The sequence below is a fragment of the Penicillium arizonense genome, assembly GCF_001773325.1.
Source record: "Penicillium arizonense strain CBS 141311 chromosome Unknown PENARI_contig001, whole genome shotgun sequence".
Classification (NCBI taxonomy): domain Eukaryota; kingdom Fungi; phylum Ascomycota; class Eurotiomycetes; order Eurotiales; family Aspergillaceae; genus Penicillium; species Penicillium arizonense.
Window position 1 is genome coordinate 1,870,859 of NW_019173278.1, and position 14,075 is coordinate 1,884,933.

Below are 14,075 nucleotides of genomic sequence, written 5' to 3' on the forward strand. Positions count from 1 at the left end.
TGTGGTTTGAGGTGGATTGGAGTCATGACATGCGAACTATCCCCACTTATTGGAAGAGCTTTTGTAGATTCCTCGAGAAATGAATGTCAGATGATAAACGACGTATCGATATAGTCAAGACGAAATCCATTGGTCGGATGTAGTTTGAACCATTGGGGGTTCCTGACTATAATTCGTCTGACAGTTCTGGATCCCTGGATACGAGGTGATATTTAGTTCGCCATCCGTGTTTTTCCACGAGGTGGCAAATCCAGACCTACCGAATTGTTGATAGGTGCTTAAAACATCCAGCAATTATTATTTACATACGATTCCATAAATAATAACCAAATATCAGGTCTAGTCCCTGTCTCCTTCGTCACTTGCTTTCATAGTTGGTATGTTTCACAAAATGTTGCCCGTCACCAAATCCCAATGTCAACATTGATATGCATATAGTGACAAGCAGATTCTAATGTATATTCTACGACTTGGAGATAAACCATTGATCGACCAGAGTAAATACACAGAACGGAGATAAGACCGAAATAGCCCTAAGTAACATGAAACCATCAACGGCGTTAAAACGCGTCTCCGAGACCAAGGGGCCAAGGAAATTCCCGGGTTGACTATGTAACAGCAGTTAAATAGCAAAGAAGAGAAGCGGGATACCAAAGAAACAAAGTAAACCAAACATCAACTCGAACACAACCTCTCATTCTATCTCTCCAAACCAACCTACTCTTCTAATACAAAAATGCCCCCAGCAGCTCCCACGCCGCACCAATCCTCAACTAGAGAAGCAATAACAGACACAATCTACCGCGGGGTCCTAGGAATCGACACGAACGATTTCGACCTATTCACCTCAGCGTTGCACGACAGCCCAACGACCAGCTTCGAAATAAACGGCGAACAATACCAAGGCATAGAAGCAATCAAATCCCAAGTCTTCGATAGAATCGGTCCGCTGAATACAACACACACCGTCAGCATGTGCGCATTGAGATGGAGGATGGGGCTGAGACGGCGTCTTTGACGGCTCATGGTTTGGCGCAGCATTATCGGGCTGGAGAGGGATTGTTGGGGGATTCGAAGGGTGTCTTGGTAGGAGGGTTGTATTTCGTTGATCTTGTTAGGAATTCGGATGATGGTTGGAAGATTACGACGTGGAAAATAACGATCATTTGGATGGATGGGGATAAGGGTGTCATTGGGCTTTAAGAGTGAATGACTAGATATAGATACAGAAAGTGGGAAAGAGTCTGTTGGACATATCTGCGTTAACGTTGCACGCTGTATTAATCGAATAGAATTGGTGGAAAGCTAATGAATATAAATAGGATATATTGCCTCACCCCCAAAAGCAGGCATAAACATCGTAACTCTAAATTGTATTTTTTTTATTTTGCGTTGTTTATAGCATGGTGAACATGGCTACACCGGCAGCAACCGCTGTGGAGACAATGGTAGGCAGTATAGCTGAGGCGGCACTTTCAGCCAAATAATTAACAGGCTCATAGACGTTGGGCTCGGTAGAGTTGACAGTGCCGTTCCAGCAGTAGCGGTCGAAACACTGGTTACAGATATCAGGGAGGGTAGTGCCAGTACGCTCGAAGGAGCGGCTGAGAATAGCACAGCCAACACAAGACGTCCAGTTGCCATCGCGAGTGCTGTTGGCCATGGTAGCAACCTCATAACCATTGAGAATTATACCATCACGCTGGTTGTCGTCAGTGCTCAGTTGGAAGGTAGAGATGTTGGATTGAGTGGAGTAAGGGGAGTTGGGGATGTAGACGACAAGGGGCGCGGTTCCGGTCAGGTTGGAGCTGTCGCAGCCGAAGAAGGTCGGGCGGGTGTTCAAGCCTAGATTGACGAAGGTGTTCTGGTCGGGGATCGAAGGGAAGGCTGTGCCGTTGCCGATGCCGGTGCTGTTCAGGCTGCGCTCGTAGGTGGCTACGAGAGCGGTACCGTTGGGCCAGTAGTAGGTTGTGTCGGCGGAGGAGTCAACGGCGAAGATGACATCGACGTGGCGCTCAGGCTGGATGAGGGGGTGGAGGGGGATGTTCTGTAGATCCTCGCCGCCGTCTACCAGGTCCAAGATTTCCTGCTGGGCGTACGGGGAGGTGTCGTTGTTGTACTGGTAGAAGGGGTTGGGGTCGTATGACGCGATATCATCATCTGATTTGTCGAGCTTGGTGAGAATGTCGGTGAAGACGTTCTTCAAGAAGCTAGGGAGCGAGGTAGTGTTGATCTGGAGGATGAACTGGTTGAAGAGAGTAGAGGAGGTTCCAATGATGAAACCGGCGCTATCGTAGCCGCTGATACAGGTCTCGTTGCTAGGAAGCGAGCCACCCTCGAAACGGGAGCCGAGGTACTTTAGAGGGATAAAGCCAAAGACAGTTGGGTCAAATGTACCGAACTCCCACGGGTTGAACTCATAGACGGTAGAGTTGCTTCCAACCACACGCTCACCGGGGTTGCGGCCATCCGCAACAACCAGCGGCATAGGATAGTTTCCATCCTGGAAATCCGTGGTGTCGGCGATGGAAGACCAGGTGTAGTCGATACCTCCGTTGCTCGCATTGAACATCTGATATGAGAGAGCACGACCCCTGTTTCAAGTTAGAACAGGAACAAAACAGTGGACACGAAAGACCATACCAGATATCAGTGATAGAAGCATCATAGCCAGCACCCCTCTTCCCATTAACAGCCTCAGCCAAATCCTTATAATAAGTAGCAGAATCCAAAAGCTGAATACCACCAGTATCAGGACCCTCGAGAATGGAATTCCCAAACTGCCAAACAGCACCACTCTTGTGCGTCTGCAGATTAGCAATGGTACTGAAGTTATTAATATAAATCGACCCAAGCAACCAACTACCGCCACTGAGACCAGCAATATAGGTAGAAGACTGCAGCAAACCACCCAGATGACCACTAGTCGAAGCATTCTCACTGCGGCTATCAAAAGCCTTAACAGCACCGGCGCCGTTCATCAGCGCACGGTAACCACCACCCGAAACAGCAATTCCAACATTAGGCAGGGCCGAAACATTGTTGGCGTGGTTGTTCAGGTACCCGACAACGTCGTAATCGCCGACTGTCACATGTCCGAAGAAATCCTTCATCGCCGACAGAGTCTTGTTGCGGCGGCCTTCGAGCCATGATGTCTCGTTCGTTGAGAGATTCGCTGCGCTGCGCACTGTCGGTCGGCTTGCTGGGCAGCTCACGTTGCTAGGGGTGTATCCATCGGGCGCGTCGGGTAGGGCTCGTTGCGCGACAGCGAAGGTTATGTCATTGGGGTTGAAGTCGCCCGGGGCAGCGATTGCGTCTGTGGAAGAAGCGGATTAGCTATACGATCGCGTAGCGTATTGTTTTGTTTGAAGTCATGTTGAAATTCTTGACACTCATCGCGGAGGTCTCCACACCTGATAAAAGGGAGGACTGGAAAAACGCGACCGAGAAAAAGAAAATACTTACTAGGCAAAAAGCCCAGCGTAACCGAACTGATCAGCGCGGAAGTCTTCATGGCTCTCACAAATCGCACAGCGAGAAGTCAAGACCATCGAAGGGATAGGGGGATACTTATGCACCGGGGATGCCGGATGCCCAGCCAAGGGAAGCAGTTCGGCATGTTCAGCATAGCTTATAGTGCAGATTAGTTCCCCCCGGATCGCGAATCATAGTGCAGCGAGTGGACTGCGAGCCGGTGGAGCAGTGACATCAAATGTCGGAGCCCGAGGCTTCCGTTTATGACATTCTTGGTATCCCTAGCGGTGTGCATCTTCTGAGGCGCAGGGCTGAGATGAGATGCACTCTGGACGCTGGGCCCTAGGCTGAAGTTGGAACAGCCACAGCCGCGATCGTCGGTGTGAGAGTCTGATACGAACACGAAGTGCCTGAACAGGACATGCAGTGTATCAGTGGATTCGGCTAGGCCGTGAAGCACAGGCATCCGATACACCCATTGCTAGGCATCTGCATTTTCGATGCTATTATTGGATGGGGCAGCCTCAAATATCGCAGATGTTATGCTGGCATAATAGTAGTGCCTAAAAGTGGGCTCAGGCTCATTTCAAGGCCCCCAGTCTGGGTTGGTTGTGTTGGCTGTGTTGGCTGTGCTGTGGCTAGGACAGTGGAGATGTTGAATGCGGATTTTGTTTTCGTTCCGAAGTGGAACCGATTGCTGGGACAACTTTGAAATTAATATCGAGATCAGGTTTGAACCGTTGATTCGCAGTTGAAGATTATACATATATGGGTAAAACTCGCGGTCTATGCTTATACAAAGTGCAACATATGCAATCCCTCGGTAAACCGAGATCGACGCTCTAAACTTGTGGAGAAACAGTCTGCAGAAAAACGAACGAATGATTGGCAACCGTAATGCATTGATACGTTAATTAATCCAGCGTCCATTATTCGCAGAACCCAAGGTAAGTGAAGATATCCTCCAGAACATCTAGGTATGCACTGAAAAATAAAAATGTAAATTAACCACGAACAGGTCCGATCTCAGCCGCATCGAGGTGAGCAACCTGCTTCTCATTGGCTTCCACATGACCTTCGGGCAAGTTGTTCAGGACATCTTCCTCCAGGTCGAGCTGCCAGAACTGCCAAATGAATCCGCAGCCACCGGCAAAGGCGAGGACAGCAAAGACACCGTAGTTCCAGATCAGCAGGGGATCCTTGGCTAGCGGGTTCAGAGCCTCGGCAATGGCAGCGGAGATGGCGTTGGTGAACAGAGAGATAGCCTGGACGAGGGAACGCATGTTACGGGGGGCCTTGGAGTAAGCGTACTCGAGCGAAGTGATCGAGGCGAAAATCTCCGAGAAGGCAATCAGGACGTAGCAACCGGTTTGGGCCCAGACGTTGAGAGGGGAAGGGCTGACACTTCCATCCTCAGTGTAGCAGTTGTTGGCATCGGTACCGCAGGGTGAGGTCTTGTAGATGTAGTACTGGATCACAGCAGCCCAGACCATAGCCAAAGCTGCCAGCCAGAAACCAGCGGTGATCTTCTTGATGGCGGTGAATTGGATGCCCATCTTACGCAGACCGGGGTACAGCAATGCATCACAAATGGGAATGAAGATGATCAGAGCGAAGGGGTCCAAGTTGTTCACCACATCGTTAGGCACACCGTGAAGGGTCATGGTGCTAGCCTGCGAGGTGAAGTTGTTGGTCAACTGGCCATATGCCAGCCAGTAGAGAGGATACCAACAGAAGACGGCGCAGGCAGCGAAACCACGACGAACTTCGTCCACCCAGGCATCGTCGAAGGTCATCCACTTGGGACGGAATCGGGGCTCGATGTTCGAGGGTTTGACGGACTCCCAGAGGGTGCCATCGTGGGTACGCTTCCAGAAGACGAACGGGTTCCAGGACCAGCGCTCGCGCATCACGTAGAGGAAGACCCTGACAGCCTTTGATGTGACGGAACCCTGTGGGGGAGTCTGGCGGTAGCGCTTACGGCCCCACCACATGACGAAAGGCGTAGTCATGAACATCACAGTGGGCAACAGGTATGCGAGCCAGAAACCGACATACTTCTCTGCGTAGGCCATACCGATCTGGCCGACCAAGGCACCGATGTTGATGAATAGATAGAAGTAATGGTAGATGCGACTCTGGGTGATAGTCGGGTCGATCACGACACGCTCACCGGAAGGCAGGGTGCGCACTCGAAGGTTCACGGCTGGAATCTGTTCGACGACGAGGGCAGAGATGTTGGGCTTAAAACCACCGGTTCCGAAACCCATGATAACCACACCAAGCATGAATACACCGAAGCAAGCATTGGTGTTGGTGATCACAGGGGGAATGGCCGAGATGACAAGAATCACATGGCCAAGAATGGCAAAGCCAATAGACCAGCAGATAGTCTTGTATCGTCCCCAGTACTCATCGGCGACATAGGCACCTAACAGAGGAACACAGTAGCACCAGAACGTGTTGAAAGTGTTGATACCATTCGCGGTCTCGGGGCCCTTTCCCAGAGCTCCAGACACACCCTGGGAAGTAGAGCCACCAGCTCCAGTGTTGTGGTGAGAGCCTGCAGGACCGTAAGGCGCAGGGAGAGGAAGCGAGTGGTTCACAAAGTTGGAGTCTGTAGACACATGTTAGAAGTTGACTCCTCCCTCGTAAAGATTTAATGGGCATACAAAGAACTTGAGTTCCGTAGTAGGAGAATCGCTCGCACAGCTCGACGAAAGCGACGGTGTATACAGACCACGGAATGGGAGCAGACACACGACGCAGCGCGGTGGGACCGTGAAGGTCCTCCTCAGTTGGGTCCTCGTCACCGAGCCCAAGGCTGTACGAGGCGGGGAGAATGTTCTTAGAGGGCTTCTCCGCATCAGTCTTGACGACAGTGACCTCAGTATCACGAATCGCGAGCGAGTCGGAAGATCTGTTCACTGCTTGAGTGGCCATCTTAGCAAGAAGGACGAGGCCGGATCAAGAACAGTGAAGAGATGAAGATGAAGAAGGTGAGTGAAAACAAAAGTCGCGCGAAGGACGAACACCTCTGACTTATACGTTCGGGAATCCAAACTGAGAAACACGGGTCGTTTCAACGTGACCAATTGCAAATTTTCTTCACCAGGTACATGCATGCCTCGAGCTCATAAAATGGCCCGAGGCTTTGGCAAAGTAACCTAAGCTCGTTAATATTTTACCCCGGACTTATCACGCCACGACGGCGCTATGCTTCAATGGGTGCCATCTCCGTTGGGGCTTGTAGATAAGGCTCAATAGCCGGCGAATGAACCAGCGTAATTCGCTCACTAAATCCCTAGTGGATACAACATGTGCCGTGCAATGTAACTTGGCCGGAAAAGACCGCGGCCGGTCATTTCTAATTGGGTAGTACTGAAGGAAGACATCAAGCTAAGACAAAGCTTAACAAATGATACAAAGACAATATGGGTGAATTAGTGCCCTCGGTTCGCATGATACGCGACATGAAATCGAATTATGCTTGTCTAATGATCATTGGATATGTTGCAAAGGAAATCGGGCCATGTGAAGCAAAGGAGGAGGAGAAAGAACCTTTGGGGAGTCCGACGGAGGTGCGGCGACGCACGGACACCCCGCTGTCCCAGGGAAGCTTAGCCATGCTTGTTTGGCTTCGGCGACATCCGTGTTGGCTCTTCCGCTATCAGATATCGCTTTGTCAGGAGATTAGCAATGCCATTTCCTGCTAGGTTCCAAGGTCCAAGCATGCCTGTACACTTCTAGAACTATTGGAATGGTGACAGTTCTGCTAGCGCCACGGCCCCCATCCACCCATGATTATTTTCATCAACCAAACAGGACCAATGTTTTAATCAGTGTGGATGTAGGTGTATCAGGCTGATAAGAATATCCATGTACAGTACTTCTTGTTGCAGTCCCCACTGATAGAAACAAGGAACTTGCGATCGGTCAAAGCGAATCAGATTCCCTGTGCTTTGCGCCACCTACTTGAATCAGGCCAGGGCCATTCGAAAAGGAACTGTCGCCAGCCAAGAAGGAAATTTCACCAAACCTTGTATGCCCCTATCTGCTATCACCCGTAGAATACTACTTCAGGTGGCAACTCAAACCAATGGGAGACGTCCCGGTTAGTTCAAAGAAAACACGAAGAACACGCCTGGAATGCAAATATTATATTTGCCTTTACTTGGCCCTGTTACAGCCTAGTGCTCTAGTGCAAGTTAAACAACCCTGGTGCGACTAAACATGCGGGCGATTTCCCTTTCTAAAACGCTTCTTTGGGTACAGATACCGCCACTATTCCCTCGGTAATCAAGACAGACCCTGCATTTTCTAGCGTTAACAGGAATATCGTGTTTCCACTCAAATCCGTGCGTTTAATTTCATTATAAGCGCCACATAATTGCCAGGACATGGTCTGGGGCGGGTCCTTGGAGTTCGGGCCTCCAGTGTAGTCTAAACGGTACACCCATCGTCGCGCAAATACAATTCACTAAAAATGTCTTAGCCAATCACTGTGGCCGAGCTCCAACCGCCTATCGAGGTATCAGCCTTTTGGCCCTTTTGAGAGGCTTTCAAGGGGAGTTTAAAATCTGCTGCGAAGCTTCGAGCGCCCCGCCTAACAACCATACGTAATCTGTCTATAGCAATCAATAATAATAAGCACGACAATATAGCAAATTAAAAATGGATGCACAACCATATCCCTATCATTGTTTCTAGAAGCTGGGTCGAAGAGCCATACGTCGGATAGTTCCGGATGTCTTGTTCTTCGTCTCGATTCTTCCATAGAGATTAATCCACCTCTGCGCCTATCCATAATGAACATAATTATACGATCAGCTCCCACCGGATAATGCTCAACATATCACACCCCAAATCCCGGAATATCCGCAAATAAGCGAGCACAATATCGGGCAGATAACGTGAGAATCCCTGCAAACAAAGATCCCTTACATCCAACCCCAATAAACAACCCAAAACCAAAACTAAGAGCTGATTGGCTCAACGACAGTGTTTAATTTTCACCAATCGACAAATGGAGCATCCCAGAACCAACACATCTTGATTGGCCTTTGGAGGCACACATTCCCCACGTCCCCAAATAAATAAATACGGACAAATTCCCATGGTTCTTGGCGATGTCTTTTGATGACGAGTACAGAGTCTATGCCATCATGGATCGTGGATGTCATGCGACTTGTTCTAGTTGTTCGGTTTACTATATTGAGTGATAACTACATATTGTTTTTTAGAAGTTCGATGTATATTAGCGTTTTTGTAGATCTTGGTCATGTGTCGGTCCCCGGCGGTAGGCTTACTATGTGGTACATTGCGACTGGATAGCCTACCACGGCTTTTTGTCGGTGAGTGTACTCAGAAGATACTTGCCGGGTGAGATGGAGGAGGTGTGCTCAAGTGACCAGGGCCTCCTTACAAGGACATCCAACATTTAAGCCCCATTAGGATGTGGGTAGTGTAAGTTCACAGAAAGACTTGTGAGTGGGGCAGATCTGTCAAGATGGGGGTGGGTCAGATTATATGCAGCTAAATACTTAAAGTCAAGGTGTACAGATGAGAAGGCAGACCCAAGGAAATATTAGAGCGATCGTTTTGTAGTCTAGCATCATAATGACAGCAACCGTGTACTTCAGAACCAATTACAAGTACCGCTGTCCGAAGAAAGTCTCGCTTCGCTGTTCCTCCTATCCTAGCCCATGACATAAGGAGCCAAACCTAATTGGATCAAAAAGAAAAAGAAAAACAAAAGAAGAAAGAGTAACGCCATGCAATGAAAGACCAGCTAAATCAAGATGTGCGATGATCATATTCCAAAAGCAAGTCATCGCCATCAATCTACCACGCGGCGTGGCCACCATCCATGCGCAGGTCACTACCAGTCATGAACGAGCTAGCGTCACTAAGCAGGAAGACCGCAGCACCACGGTACTCCTCGGGACGAGAGAGACGACCAAGCATGTTCTCCTTGGGCCACTGTACCTCGCGCTCAGGAAACTGAACGAACAAGTTCGTAACCATAGACGTGACAATGTAACCCGGAGAGATAGTGTTGACGCGGATGTTGTACTGGCCCCATTCAGCGGCGAGGTTGCGAGCAAGTTGGATGACGGCTGCCTTGCTAGCGTTGTAGGCGGGGCAAATAAGGCCCTGGAATATAAGTTGTCAGATTCTTGTACTTCAAGGATTCGAAAATGGTGATGTGGTACGGGGGAGATAATGCGGGGAAACAATAAAGTTCCACCCCGTGGAAAGCCGGGGGTGACACGTCAATGAGAGTGAGATTCCCGTAGTCATGAGATATTTTGGATTGACAGGGGGTAGGGTAAGACGAAGAGAAGTGGGAGGAACATACCCGATTGACAATAGTGCCACTCATAGAGGCGATCAGAGCGATACTACCTCCGTTCCCAAAGCGAATCATTTGCTTGGCCACTGCCTGCGCGGTCATGAACACACCGGTGACGTTGACTTCGAACATGGTGTTGCTGTCTTTGGCGGAATACTCCAGTGCCGGGGTCTCCTGTTGGATACCCGCGGCAGCAATGAGACCGTCCATGCGGCCTTCCTCGTTGGCGATGCTCTCGACCACGCTGTTGAGGAGCTCTGTGTCACGTACGTCGATACGACGGTAATGCAGCTCGGTGCCGAGTTCCTTTGCGCGCCGTTGGACCTGGATGAATTCGGGAGCCTGATGTAACAGGCTTATTAGTCTCGTTCGGGGTGTTTGGGATATTCAGGTTTCAACATACCGGGTCCTCAAGACGATCAAGCGCATAGACTTTTGCGCCGGCTTCCAGAAGGGCCTCCGCTTGGGTCAATCCGAGACCACGGCCAGCACCTGAGACTAGCACCACCTTGCCGGCGAGGCTGAACTCGGGCATTCTGGACTTCTGTCCGAGTAGAATAGGCTCAGAAGACATAGGGGCAGTGGGAACGTCGGTAGTTTCGATGGTGACAGACATTGCAAGAGGAGATATTAAACAGTAAGGTCTCAATGGAAGAGCTGATGATAATGAAGCGAGGATGAATGTATATTAATATGAGCGTAGTACCAGCACACACGGGAGTATCGGATATTAGATGAAAGCCAAGATGATTCAATTGGAAAACTATCGTGGAATGAACTCTCTTTAAATAATGTTATTTCACGATCCGGCACAGTCCAGCCGGAAAGCCAAGGGCAGGGTCCGAACAGACCGGTCTCGTGAGCTTTGGAAGAATCCAAAAATGGAAATTCAGACTGTACCAAGCGCGCTGCAACGCTTCGGTCCAGACCCCCGAGGAATGCGTCTAAGCGGCTGTGGCGAGGCCTATCCCTTGTACATTACATCTATACACTATAGCTGGTGTATTACTGGATTTCCAGGCTAGTACGAAGTATAGATTGTGTCATAATTACTCAAAGTTCGTTTAAAGGTTTCGTGGTTGATTTTCTTTCCAGCAAGTTGGACACAGTTGAAATCCAGGATAAACTCGTCGGCGTGGGGAATATTGGAAGTCACCAGACAAGAGTTCACGATGTGGCAGATCGGGACCCAACGATGGCCACCCGGATTTCTGGTTTAGGCAAGCCGTCTGGGGAACCCGGGGAACAACGCCACTTTAATTTTTTCAAGTTTTTTATTTTTGTCTGAGATCCAGGTGACCTCGTGAAAGTTTAATACAAACACATATACCTCGAGACGGACATTCTAGAAATTAGTCCAAGCACCTAAAATACCGGGATCAAGTGATCATTTGCAGATCCCCCGCCAATCACTACAGTTAAGACTGCCCGTGCCTGTTCCTGTTCGATCGCCCCGGCTCCAGGATAACGGTCTAGAGATCATTGGCCAATTCAGTGTTCAATTTCTTTTTCTCACCGTGCTTACACCTTATATAGCCTATTCTAGATCTTTCTTAGGTGACACGCCAACCAAAAAAGAATACGTGTCCCTCTCGCGTTTTAAACATTGAACTTACATTTGCCTACTGTACCGTCTGGTACCCCCGGATCTGCGGGGAACTAAAATTAGCCGAACATAGGGTGTTATAGCTTATCTCCAACTGTAAAAGTCTTGTGACCAGCAGAATCTTCCATTCCAAAGCTCCTTACTCAATCGGGCGATTCCGAGACTCTGTGAACGCAATTAACATTTCCATCTTCTAGAATGATCCTACCCCTGACTCTTACCCCTGCCCCGGCTTCTGGGATTCTTGCTGACGAACCCCCACGCTCTAGACCCCTAATCTAGGTTGTTGTCGCTGCAGAATAGTAGATCTATGATCCTGGTCTGTGCTGGCTTACCCCTTTCTGCTTTGTCTTAGTGTTTCGCTTGTGCTGTATCTCTTGCCTTACCCGTGGGGTTCCTGGGTTTTGCGGCTTAACCGGCGTGGCTTTATTGCTGGTGTGGCCTTGTAAAATGTCGGTGAATGGGTTGGGCCAAGTTCTGACTGTCTCGCTTTTTGGGATTGATCATATTTTTGATTGCCGCGTGACATTTGAGGTCTCTTATTGACGTGGCCTCTCAAACCGCTCAAATGGCACCAAGACGGACGGGCATGTTCAAAACATTCGGCATGGCGCCGCCGCAGGTGTAGTTAACGTTTATTCACTATAGTCATTTAACACGATCAACAGGGTGCTAACGTGATATTAGTCATGTCTAGTTCTCTGTCTAGTAGTTATCAGACAATTATAACGATGCTGGTTGGCCACTCCTCTTCGGGACTTCCTTATACGCCGCACCTCGTAAACGACTTGTCATTTCCTCTCCTATGTAGCTCTCGTCATCGTGTTGGCGCGGCCGAAGCTTCAGCAACGCAAACCTAGGGTAGAGTAGTCGCTCTTCGCACCTGGCACCATCTGGCCTCTGAGATTGTAAGATGAGCAAATAGAGAGTTTCACCGGCCTTTGCGACCTGGATCAGTGTGGAGTTCTTGCTACTACTCGGCACTATGATGGAGCGGCTAATGTAGGCTCTCGATAGGAAGTCTGGCCTCATTAGGACGGCCTGTGCCAGCTTCCTCCTCTTTGCCAGCGGCCCAAACCGCGTCAGGACCCTCTGTGCGAGACTCAGTGAGCTCAGCAAATTTCTCGAGTAGCTGCCAATTCTCAATTGGGTACGCCGGTACGGTGCTTCCAAGACTAGCTCCCTGCATTCCACATAGCCGAAGCCGTCATGCAGCTTGCCATGCATTTCAACATTCAATATCGTGGCAGGATGGGTATAGCGGTCGAGCCGATGGGGCCATTCTAATCTGACAGCAGAGTTGACTCTGCCCAGCTCCACGACAGTCCGTGATGTTTGGACTCTCCACAATCCTGCACAGTACTGGTCTTCCAACAGCGAGTGGAGATATTTGCCAACTGCTCCGATCACGGCAGACAGTCCTTTCCAGATGTGAGATGTCGCTCCGTGTATCTTTTAGCAACTTGTACCAAGCATCGTACCTGGCTACCCCGGAAGTTATGAAGACTTTGGTGTCAGAAAACGAAGATAGAAGGTCTTGGAACAGGAATAGGTCCTTCTTAAACTCCTGTGATGGCTCTTGAGCCACACCAGAGCGGCACCTCCACGTTATCAGTCCTGTCATGTAACAAAGGATGTTTGACGGCAGCTCCTCCTCCGCAGCCGGGAAGGCAATTGTGAGAACAGAACTGCTAAAAGTTTTCACTCATTCTGGAAGATGGTATTCCGCTTCGTAGGCTATCAAAAGTCTCCCTGTTAAGTACGAAGCGCCAGTTCCCGCCCTAGCAATAGCTTAAGGCAGCCCGGTTGCCGCTTTCTCCGTCCTCGCTTATGTATAAATGCGGCCGTTCGAGCGTGCTACCAACGTCTAATTCGCGTCGGAAGCAGTGCCCGCGAGTACTTATCGAGCCATTCACCCCCAACAGACAGAGAAAGCCCCGAGCGCAGATCCGAGGGCCTCATGTCCCGTTCTAAGGGCAAGAAGGTGCGAATCTTCAAGTCGGAATTCTGCGCCTGTTTGAAATTAGCTTCAATTACTTAATCATCAAGGCCCTGCAAGCTGAGCAGGTGTAGAGGCAAGGGACCTACAAACCGCAGTACCTATCTCCAATGTGGCAGGCTATTCTCCATCCGGGTGCCGCTCATGATCATTGACATAACCATAACTTACAGATGGGCGTATAACCACGGAACCGGCTGGTAGATGGTAAACCGAACTTGTCCCCAATAATGGCTACACATATAATCATCCGTACCATATTGGGAATAAATGCCCGATTCTCTGATACCTCACAGATTATGAAAGAGCCGCTAAGCTGATGTGATGGGGCTGATAGTGAGGAGTCGAAAGGAGTGGCTGTTTGCACTGTTTGCACCGTTTGCACTAAATGTGGCCTATATAATACATCTTCTCCCCCCAAACTTCCTTCTCTTTTCTTTCTTCTTTAGCTCTCTTTGCCTATTGGCTTAGATCAAGTGTAGTATCTGTTCTTTTCAGTTTAATCTCTGAAAGTTCCCTATTGGGAACACTTTGATTATTCTCATTTTTGGATCCCGCAACTTGGCCTCTGTGCTTGCGCATGCCTCGTTGCACTGTGTCATCGGGCTTACACTACCCTCGATTGACGCGAATCCTTTTTC

General features: G+C 49.4%; 3 protein-coding genes across 3 annotated transcripts; all 3 read right to left on the minus strand.

Annotated features, from left to right (window-relative positions):
* Positions 1-1,396: 1,396 nt before the first annotated feature.
* On the minus strand, positions 1,397-3,514 carry PENARI_c001G11433 (lysophospholipase family protein; the record flags this gene model as incomplete). The annotated part of the gene is made up of 3 exons (XM_022627029.1): positions 1,397-2,594; positions 2,644-3,316; positions 3,466-3,514. The coding sequence occupies 3 exons, from the start codon at positions 3,512-3,514 to the stop codon at positions 1,397-1,399; spliced, it is 1,920 nt and encodes a 639-aa protein (XP_022493150.1).
* A 964-nt stretch (positions 3,515-4,478) lies between these two features.
* On the minus strand, positions 4,479-6,417 carry PENARI_c001G05824 (uncharacterized protein; the record flags this gene model as incomplete). The annotated part of the gene is made up of 2 exons (XM_022626598.1): positions 4,479-6,091; positions 6,147-6,417. 2 exons carry the CDS (start codon positions 6,415-6,417, stop codon positions 4,479-4,481), a joined length of 1,884 nt encoding a protein of 627 aa, XP_022493308.1.
* Positions 6,418-9,318: 2,901 nt separating this feature from the next.
* PENARI_c001G10075 (putative short chain dehydrogenase) lies at positions 9,319-10,445 on the minus strand (the record flags this gene model as incomplete). The annotated part of the gene is made up of 3 exons (XM_022626921.1): positions 9,319-9,630; positions 9,836-10,171; positions 10,233-10,445. The coding sequence occupies 3 exons, from the start codon at positions 10,443-10,445 to the stop codon at positions 9,319-9,321; spliced, it is 861 nt and encodes a 286-aa protein (XP_022493939.1).
* Positions 10,446-14,075: the final 3,630 nt, after the last annotated feature.